The sequence below is a fragment of the Hyperoodon ampullatus genome (genome assembly GCF_949752795.1).
Source record: "Hyperoodon ampullatus genome assembly, chromosome: 7".
NCBI classification, from domain to species: domain Eukaryota; kingdom Metazoa; phylum Chordata; class Mammalia; order Artiodactyla; family Ziphiidae; genus Hyperoodon; species Hyperoodon ampullatus.
In genome coordinates this window covers 72,984,261-72,993,626 of record NC_136920.1, presented here as the reverse complement: position 1 = coordinate 72,993,626, position 9,366 = coordinate 72,984,261, and the positions used below count along the sequence as shown (strand labels likewise).

At 42.7% G+C, this 9,366-nt stretch overlaps 1 protein-coding gene across 1 annotated transcript; it reads left to right on the top strand.

Moving 5' to 3' along the window:
* The first annotated feature begins 4,090 nt into the window (after window positions 1-4,090).
* Window positions 4,091-8,182, top strand: LOC307055956 (serum amyloid A-2 protein-like). Its single transcript, XM_079708290.1, has 4 exons — window positions 4,091-4,149; window positions 4,734-4,828; window positions 7,366-7,504; window positions 7,895-8,182. Exons 2-4 carry the CDS (start codon window positions 4,738-4,740, stop codon window positions 8,055-8,057), a joined length of 393 nt encoding a protein of 130 aa, XP_079564416.1. The 5' UTR covers window positions 4,091-4,149; window positions 4,734-4,737; the 3' UTR covers window positions 8,058-8,182.
* Window positions 8,183-9,366: the final 1,184 nt, after the last annotated feature.

The window sequence follows — 9,366 nt, the reverse complement described above, 5'->3', positions numbered from 1 at the left end:
TTCCTAGGTATTTTATTCTTTTTGTTGCAGTGGTAAATGGGAGTGTTTTCTTGATTTCACTTTCAGATTTTTCATCATTAGTGTATAGGAATGCAAGAGATTTCTGTGCATTCATTTTGTATCCTGCTACTTTACCAAATTCATTGACTAGCTCTAGTAGTTTTCTGGTGGCATCTCTAGGATTCTCTATGTAGAGTATCATGTCATCTGCAAACAGTGACAGTTTTATGTCTTCTTTTCCCATTTGTATTCCTTTTATTTCTTTTTCTTCTCTGATTGCCGTGGCTAGGACTTCCAAAACTATGTTGAATAATAGCAGTGAGAGTGGACATCCTTGTCTTGTTCCTGATCTTAGAGGAAATGCTTTCAGTTTTTCACCATTGAGAATGACGTTTGCTGTGCGTTTGTCATATATGGCCTTTATTATGTTGAGGTAGGTTCCCTCTATGCCCACTTTCTGGAGAGTTTTTATCATAAATGGGTGTTGAATTTTGTCAAAAGCTTTTTCTGCATCTATTGAGATGATCACATGGTTTTTATTCTTCAATTTGTTAATATGGTGGATCACATTGATTGATTTGCTTATATTGAAGAATCCTTGCATCCCTGGGATAAATCCCACTTGATCATGGTGTATGATCCTTTTAACGTGTTGTTGGATTCTGTTTGCTAGTATTTTGTTGAGGATTTATACATCTGTATTCATCAGTGATATTGGTCTGTAATTGTCTTCTTTTCTAGTATCTTTGTCTGGTTTTGGTTATCAGGGTGATGGTGGCCTCATAGAATGAGTTTGGGAGTGTTCCTTCCTCTGCAACTTTTTGGAAGAGTTTGAGAAGGATGGGTGTCAGCTCTTCTGTAAATGTTTGATAGAATTCACCTGTGAAGCCATCCGGTCCTGGACTTCTGTTTGTTGGAAGATTTTTAATCACAGTTTCAATTTCATTACTTGTGATTGGTCTGTTGATATTTTCTGTTTCTTCCTAGTTCAGTCTTGGAAGGTTATACCTTTCTAAGAATTTGTCCATTTCTTCCAGGTTGTCCATTTTATTGGCATAGAGTTGCTTGTAGTAGTCTCTTAGGATGCTTTGTATTTCTGCAGTGTCTGTTGTAAATTCTCTTTTTTCATTTCTAATTTTATTGATTTGAGTCCTCTCCCTCTTTTTCTTGATGAGTCTTGCTAATGGTTTATCAATTTTGTTTATCTTCTCAAAGAATCAGCTTTTAGTTTTATTAATCTTTGCTACTGTTTTCTTTGTTTCTATTTCATGTATTTCTGCTCTGATCTTTATGATTTCTTTCCTTCTGCTAACTTTGAGTTTTGTTTGTTCTTCTTTCTCTAGTTCCTTTAGGCATAAGTTTAGATTGTTTATTTGAGATTTTTCTTGTTTCTTGAGGTAGGCTTGTATAGGTATAAACTCCCCTCTTAGAACTGCTTTTGCTGTATCCCATAAGTTTTGGATTGTCGTATTTTCATTGTCATTTGTCTCTAGGTATTTTTTAATTTCCTGTTGGATTTCTTCAGTGATCTCTTGGTTATTTAGTAACGTAGTGTTTAGCCTCCATGTGTTTGTGTTTTTTACGTTTTTTCCCCTGTAATTCATTTCTAATCTCATAGCGTTGTGGTCAGAAAAGATGCTTGATATGATTTCAATTTTCTTAAATTTACTGAGGCTTGGTTTGTGATCCAAGATGTGATCTATCCTGGAGAATGTTCCATGCACACTTGAGAAGAAAGTGTTATCTGCTGTTTTTGGATGGAATGTCCTATAAATATCAATTAAATCTATCTGGTCTATTGTGTCATTTAAAGCTCCTGTTTCCTTATTTATTTTCATTTTGGATGATCTGTCCATTGGTGTAAGTGAGGTGTTTAAGTCTCCCACTATATTGTGTTACTGTCGATTTCCTCTTTTACAGCTGTCAGCAGTTGCTTCATGTATTGACGTGCTCCTATGTTGGGTGCATATATATTTATAATTGTTATATCTTCTTCTTGGATTGATCCTTTGATCATTATATAGTGTCCTTCCTTGTCTCTTGTAACATTCTTTAATTTAAAGTCTATTTTATCTGGTATGAGTATTGGTACTCCAGCTTTGTTTTGATTTCCATTTGCATGGAATATCTTTTTCCATCCCCACACTTTCAGTCTGTATGTGTCCCTAGGTCTGAAGTGGGTCTCTTGTAGACAGCATATACATGGGTCTTGTTTTTGTATCCATTCAGCAAGTCTGTGTCTTTTGGTTGGAGCATTTAATCCATTCACGTTTAAGGTAATTATCGATATGTATGTTCCTATGACCATTTCCTTAATTGTTTTGGGTTTGTTTTTGTAGGTCCTTTTATTCTCTTGTGTTTCCCACTTAGAGAAGTTCCTTTAGCATTTGGTGTAGAGCTGGTTTGGTGGTGCTGAATTCTCTTAGCTTTTGCTTGTCTGTAAAGCTTTTGATTTCTCCATTGAATCTGAATGAGGTCCTTGCTGGGTAGAGTAATCTTGATTGTAGGTTCTTCCCTTTCATCACTTTAAGTATATCATGCCACTCCCTTCTGGCTTGTAGAGATTCTGCTGAGAAATCAGCTGTTAACCTTATGGGAGTTCCCTTGTATGTTACTTGTCATTTTTCCCTTGTTGCTTTCAATAATTTTTCTTTGTCTTTAATTTTGCCAATTTGATTACTATGTGTCTCGGTGTGTTTCTCCTTGGGTTTATCCTGTATGGGACTTGCTGCGCTTCCTGGACTTAGGTGGATATTTCCTTTCCCATGTTAGGGAAGTTTTTGACTATAATGTCTTCAAATATTTTCTCGGGTTCTTTCTCTCTCTCTTCTCCTTCTGGGACCTCTATAATGCAAATGTTGTTGTGTTTAATGTTGTCCCAGAGGTCTCTTAGGCTGTCTTCATTTCTTTTCATTCTTTTTTCTTTATTCTGTTCTGCAGCAGTGAATTCCACCATTCTGTCTTCCAGGTCACTTATCCGTTCTTCCCCCTCAGTTATTCTGCTATTGATTCCTTCTAGTGCAGTTTTCATTTCAGTTATTGTACTGTTCATCTCTGTTTGTTTGTTCTTTAATTCTTCTAGGTCTTTGTTAAACATTTCTTGCATATTCTTGATCTTTGCCTCCATTCTTTTTCCGAGGTCCTGGATCATCTTCACTATCATTATTCTGAATTCTTTTTCTGGAAGGTTGCCTATGTCCACTTCATTTAGTTGCTTTTCTGGGATTTTATCTTGTTCCTTCATCTGATACATAGCCCTCTGCCTTTTCATCTTGTCTATCTTTCTGTGAATGTGGTTTTTGTTCCACAGGCTGCAGGATTGTAGTTCCTCTTGCTTCTGCTGTCTGCGCTCTGGTAGATGAGGCTATCTTTGGGGTGAATTTTTAATGCTCTTGTCCTGAAGGGTTTGCTGCCATCTTCCTATTTTCTGTTTCAGCTATGTTCTGTGGCAAGTGGTCTGCACTTTACAATCACCACGAAGCTAGAGAGCCCGGGACCGCCTTGCCTTCTGGTCGCGTTCTCCAAGGGGGCGCGACCACTTAAAGACCGGCAAACCGATCTCAATGCGGCGTTCTACCACCTTCCCGCCCCCGCTGCGCTTCCGCCTCCTGATGACTTACACCCCCGGGTTTCCTGGGTTTCTATCTCCTTCTTTTCTGACTCCTGTACCCTGGGGTCCCAGCTTCATCCTGAGCTGTCCCTTGCAATGGCCCCGTACTGCTTTTCCTTTTGCCCTGTATCCTCACATTCTTTAGGCAATCACCTCTTTTTTTCTAATATTGATTATTCTTCACAGCAAAAGTCAGTATATTATTGTGTGGGGAAAACACCTTTCCCCGCCAGGAGTGAGACTGGAAACAGACAGAAGCAGCCCAACTTGCTACACCCTTGAAAACTGCCAGATTACACAATCCAGGAGAATTAGATGTGTGTGAAGAATAACCCTGCTGTTTTGAAATGCTGTCAAGAGGAATTTCCCAAATTTCGTTCTTTCCTGTTTGTTTGTTTTTCTTCTTCTGGTTCAAACCTCTCTTCTCATTTGCTCCACTAGCCAAGTGTCAGTATATAAAGCACCAGCCCCGTCTCCCAGGCAGGCGGCACAGGCAGCTCAGCTTCGCCGGGAGCCTCAGCAGGAAGGCACAGCCAAAGGTGAGGTGCTAGAACTTTCTAAACTTTTCCTCTTTGGAGATTCTCTCTCTTCACCAGCATTCTTGTGCTGTAGCCCAACCCTCTGTTTCCTTCCTGAATCTACTATTCTGACAATCAGAATTCACCAGCTGTGAATACTTTGGGAGATAGGGGCTCCATATTCTTCTGTGTGAAGTCAGTGATAGGTAGAGCAGGCAGTCTACAAATGCTTGTGCATTGTTTACCTCATCTCATATTACAGAGAGGTATAGTGCCCAAACTCCTAATGCCTTTGGGAAACTTGCTGTGCAGTTGGGTTTCAGGGCTGATAGGGGATGATTGGACTGGAAATGGTTTATACTAAAAGCCCGTTGCAATCCCTCACACAGGAAATCATTGGGATTCCAGTGAGACACACGGAAACGAGAACTGGATCCTCTGTAATGCTATCTATCTATCGGCTATATATTGAGATAAAATTCAGTGGAATTTTTTTTTTTTTTTTTTTTTTTTTGGAATGCAAGGGTGTATCCACATTACAAACAAAAACAAGAACAAAAACCCAGACCTGTCATCCTTGTTTGTGTCTGCTCATCTCCCTACAGCAGGATGAAGCTTTCCACGGGCATCATTTTCTGCTTCCTGATCCTGGGGGTCAGCAGCCAGAGATGGGCTACATTCCTCAAGGAAGCTGGTCAAGGTAAGGATCAAAGGATGGGTCAGGGGAAGGATGCATCTTCAGCTCCCAAGATTCACCTGAGCAGAGGTCACATCCCCACAGGGCAAAGGCCATAAGAGGGAAAAAAAGGAGCTTGGTTTCCGTGGTAGCACTTCCCCAGGTTTTTCTGGCCAGCTTTGCACCCTTGGGATTCCCAAGCCCGAGGTCACATAGAGTTTGGGCCCCAACTTTCAGCAGGAGTGAGGAAGAGATCTGGGTTCAGGAGGTGCATGTTCCCTAAATACAAGTGGGGCTCTGCTGCCCCCTCGTGGGCAACCAGGGATGGCTTATTTCCAAGTCTCAGGTACCGTGAAGTGGGTGCATTAAATGGGTGGGGAATGTTCACCCTCCCCATCCACTTAATAATTATAACTAAAATACCTGAGCTTTTAATACCTGCTAGGCACTGTTCTAAGAGCTTCACATGCATGAGTGAACTCCTTGTCATCCTCAGGTTTTAATCCTTTAGTCCTGCAATGTTGGTACCATTATCCCTTACCAGAGAAACTGAGGCACCAAGAAATTAAGACACCTAACAAAGTCCTCCAGCAGAGTGGGATTTAACCCAAGACATTGAGCTCCCCCAGACCTTGCTATTAACCGAGGTATTATATGCCTCCCAGACAAGAGTACACGTGGGAGAGTGAGGGATTTGTGAACACATGTCCTGCTCTGTATCTGAGCAAATGGCAAATAGTGGGGATGTGGTGCCTTTAGAAGGCAACTTGATAGAGCTCCTCTCCCCACCATAAATGGCACAATGAATTACCTTGACACTGGTTCTACTGAGGCTGAGACCTGGCCAGAAACCGATAGCAAGAGATGTGTACCTCACTAGCCAGAGTGAAGTAGCAAAAATTTGTTTATTTCACAAAATTATTTTGTGTTATTATTTTTCTGTGATAGTTACTGAATAATTGTTTTAAGAGTTTGCTGGCCATTCTATCTAAATTCTCACAGACCCAGCTAAAAATATTTTTTCATCTCTTAGGTCAGTGTTTTTCAAAGGGTTGTTCTAGGGCCACTTGCATGAGAATCACCCGTGGTCTGGGGTGCTTTGTGGAATGCAGGTGCCTGGGGCCACACACAACCCTTCCCCTGAATCACAATCCCTGGGGTTGAGACTAGACATCTGGCCTTTATTAAGCACCCCAGTTGATTTTTATGCACACTGAAGTGTGCATAGTACCTCTGGTATTGCTGACCTTAGGTGAGAAGATATGCCAGGCATTTTGGAAATATTTTTTAAGAAAGTCTGGACTTCAAGGACCAATTTAAATCAGTAACTCAGTGGGAATAAGTATAGTAGGAATGTCATAACTCTCAACAAAACTATCTTTCCAAATGCCAGACATGACAAATATATAATATGAAGATAAGTTATCTCATAGAGTCATTATATAAACCCTGATTATAACTCTACATTGGATTTTTCTCTTTGTCCTGGTAAGTTTTTTTTTTTAACTTTGCCATTTAATTCTAGCGGATCAGAGTCCTTCTGTCCATAACTCCCTGCTCCTCATCTTCATTCTTTTTCTTTTTTTTTATCCCATTCTTCCTAAGGACTAGAGAGGTCATAGTATACTGAGCACCTACAACGTTTTAGTTCTTAAACCTGTATTTCCTCAGTTCTTCTGTGTAACCACTCTGAGGGAGGCAATACTCCTCTATTTTATTGGAGAGGACACTGAACTTTAGAGCTGGTATGTCAGTTGCCCTTTTTCTGCATCTGATTACCCTGTTTCTTCAAAGCTCTCTTAAGGAACTCACCTTTATCACCTGCTGATTGAATTTTTTTTTTTTTTTTTTTTTGTACGCGGGCCTCTCACTGTTGTGGCCTCTCCCGTTGCGGAGCACAGGCTCCGGATGCGCAGGCTCAGCGGCCATGGCTCACGGGCCCAGCCGCTCCACGGCATGTGGGATCTTCCCGGACCGGGGCACGAACCTGTGTCCCCTGCATCGGCAGGCGGACTCTCAACCACTGCGGCACCAGGGAAGCCCCTGCTGATTGAATTTTGACAGTTGGCCGGGTCCAAATATGCCCCGGACATTCAGATATACTCAGGACCGAGTTGTCCTCACTTTGTCCACAGGGATGGATTTCTCCCCTTGACTAGGTTGGGAGCATCCTATGTCTGCAACCTCCCTCAGAATCGCCGTTGTTCTCAAGCTCTGGTCAGAGGGTTTCCTGTATCTTTCCAGGTAGAGGTCCATTGTACAACCAAACATCCCTTAAAGAGCATCCGACCTCCTCTTCGCATGCATCACACACAACCAAAAACGAAGTACCAACAGACTTAGGATGGAATCAAACAGAGTAAAACTTGCACCATGTATGATTCTCAAAACATTAACCCAGGGAAGTGAAAAGTAAAGGAATATTCATTTCAAGCCAATATAATAATCTCCAAGGGCTTAGTCAAAGGCTGAAATCTGGACCCAGTGAGAGGAAAATGTTTTCTTTCTCTGTTTTGCTGAGACGTGATCATGTTCATATCATCACTTTCTTTTCCTCCCAGGGACTAAAGACATGTGGAGAGCCTACTCTGACATGAGAGAAGCCAATTACAAAAATTCAGACAAGTACTTCCATGCCCGGGGCAACCATGACGCTGCCCAAAGGGGACCTGGGGGCGCCTGGGCTGCTAAAGTGATCAGGTACCAGGGGCCCTGAGGATGCAGGGATGGGTGTGAGAGCCTCGGACAGGCAGGAGGGGCCAAGCCCTGGAGGACTTCCTGTAGGGCTGTGGCCTCTCCTCCTCTTATCCACCCTCACCCTCTGTGTCCTGTGTGGGGTCTGAGTGGCTGAAGAGCAGAGCAAGGCTGGTGGCACAGACGATTCCCAAGCCTCCCGCATGGGTGCTGTTCACCCAGCATAAGGGGACCCGCAGGGCTGAGGTGGGCTGAGTCCGGGCAGCCTCAGGCTTCATCCCCTCTTTCCTAGCTCCTGTCAGAGTCCTTGATTCCTTGGAAAGAGGAGAGATGGGGAGGGTGGGCTGTTGCTCGTCAGCCCTGGAGTAATCCCCTACCTGCCCTCCTCCATTCCAGCGATGCCAGAGAGGTTATTCCGAGAGTCACAGACTTTTTTAAGCATGGAGACAGTGGCCACGGACTGGAGGACTCGAGGGCCGACCAGGCTGCCAATGAATGGGGCCGGAGCGGCAAAGACCCCAATCACTTCAGACCTGCTGGCCTGCCCGACAAGTACTGAGCTACTTCTCACTCTGCTCAGGAGACAGGGCTCAAGCGAGTGGAGACAGTGCTGAGCTAGGTTGCTGTATTCTGTATCTGTAGTTCTTGATAGTTGATAAAGAGCACATAAAAATGTTGAACAAATGCTTGTGAAATCCAGTTTGTCTTTGGCATTTGGAAACAGCATATGACAGTCTTCTTGGGAACATGAGCCTATTTAATACCATGGGGATGATCAATAAACATCACAGTTTTTAAAAAGGAGGTAATGCACTAATAAACAATAGTAATAATTTGGGGTAAAACTTCACAGTCATCCACTGGTATCTGCAAGGGATTGGTTTCAGGATGCCTGCGGATATCAAAATCTGCAAATACTAAGTGCCTCATATAAAATATCATAGTATAGTTGACTCTCCACATCCGCTGAGTGGAACCCACCCATGTGGAGAGCAGGCCAGCTGTATGTCCAGAGCACAGACTATACTATATAAACCATATATGGACCATTATATGGACCAATTATCAGGCCATAACTCCCTGTTCCAAATCATGGAAAAGATAATAAGAATACCATGGGGGCTTCCCTGGTGGCGCAGTGGTTGAGAATCTGCCTGCCAATGCGGGGGACACGGGTTCGAGCCCCAGTCTGGGAGGATCCCACATGCCGTGGAGCAACTGGGCCCGTGAACCACAACTACTGAGCCTGCACGTCTGGAGCTTGTGCTCTGCAACAAGAGAGGCTGCGACAGTGAGAGGCCCGTGCACCGTGATGAAGAGTGGCCCCCACTTGCCGGAACTAGAGAAAGCCCTCTCACAGAAACGAAGACCCAACAGAGCCAAAAATAAATAAATAAATTTAAAAACAAAACAAAAAAACTCAAAAAAAAAAAAAAAAAAAGAATACCATGAACAACTTTGGCAATAAAGCTTAAAACTTGATAAAAATTTACAAATTCTTAGAAAAATACAACTTACAAAAACTGACTCAAGAAGAAATGAAAACTTGGATTATTCTATAATTATTGTAAAAGATCAAATCTTCCCCCAGAGAAAATAGCAGTCCCAGATGGTTCTATAGACAAGTTAACCCTTCAAAAAAACAAATGATTGTTTTTTGTACAAACAGTTCTGCCCAGTAGAAAATATCCCCATCCTTTCTGTGAGGGTAGGAAAATTTGACACCATGAAAATTGAAGGAAAATTCAAGCAGTCAGACCTTTACAAGACTGGCCTGGTGGTACAGTGGTTAAGAATCTGCCTGCCAGGGCTTCCCTGGTGGCACAGTGGTTTAGAGTCCGCCTGCCGATGCAGGGGACGCGGGTTCG

What these genes read in the sequence shown, in the direction of transcription:
- LOC307055956 (XM_079708290.1), top strand. Translation starts at nt 4,738, where the DNA reads ATGAAGCTTTCCACGGGCATCATTTTCTGCTTCCTGATCCTGGGGGTC. An exon ending in CCTCAAGGAAGCTGGTCAAG is followed by an intron (nt 4,829 to 7,365) that starts GTAAGGATCAAA and finishes TTTTCCTCCCAG; the next exon opens with GGACTAAAGACATGTGGAGA. An exon ending in TGGGCTGCTAAAGTGATCAG is followed by an intron (nt 7,505 to 7,894) that starts GTACCAGGGGCC and finishes CCTCCATTCCAG; the next exon opens with CGATGCCAGAGAGGTTATTC.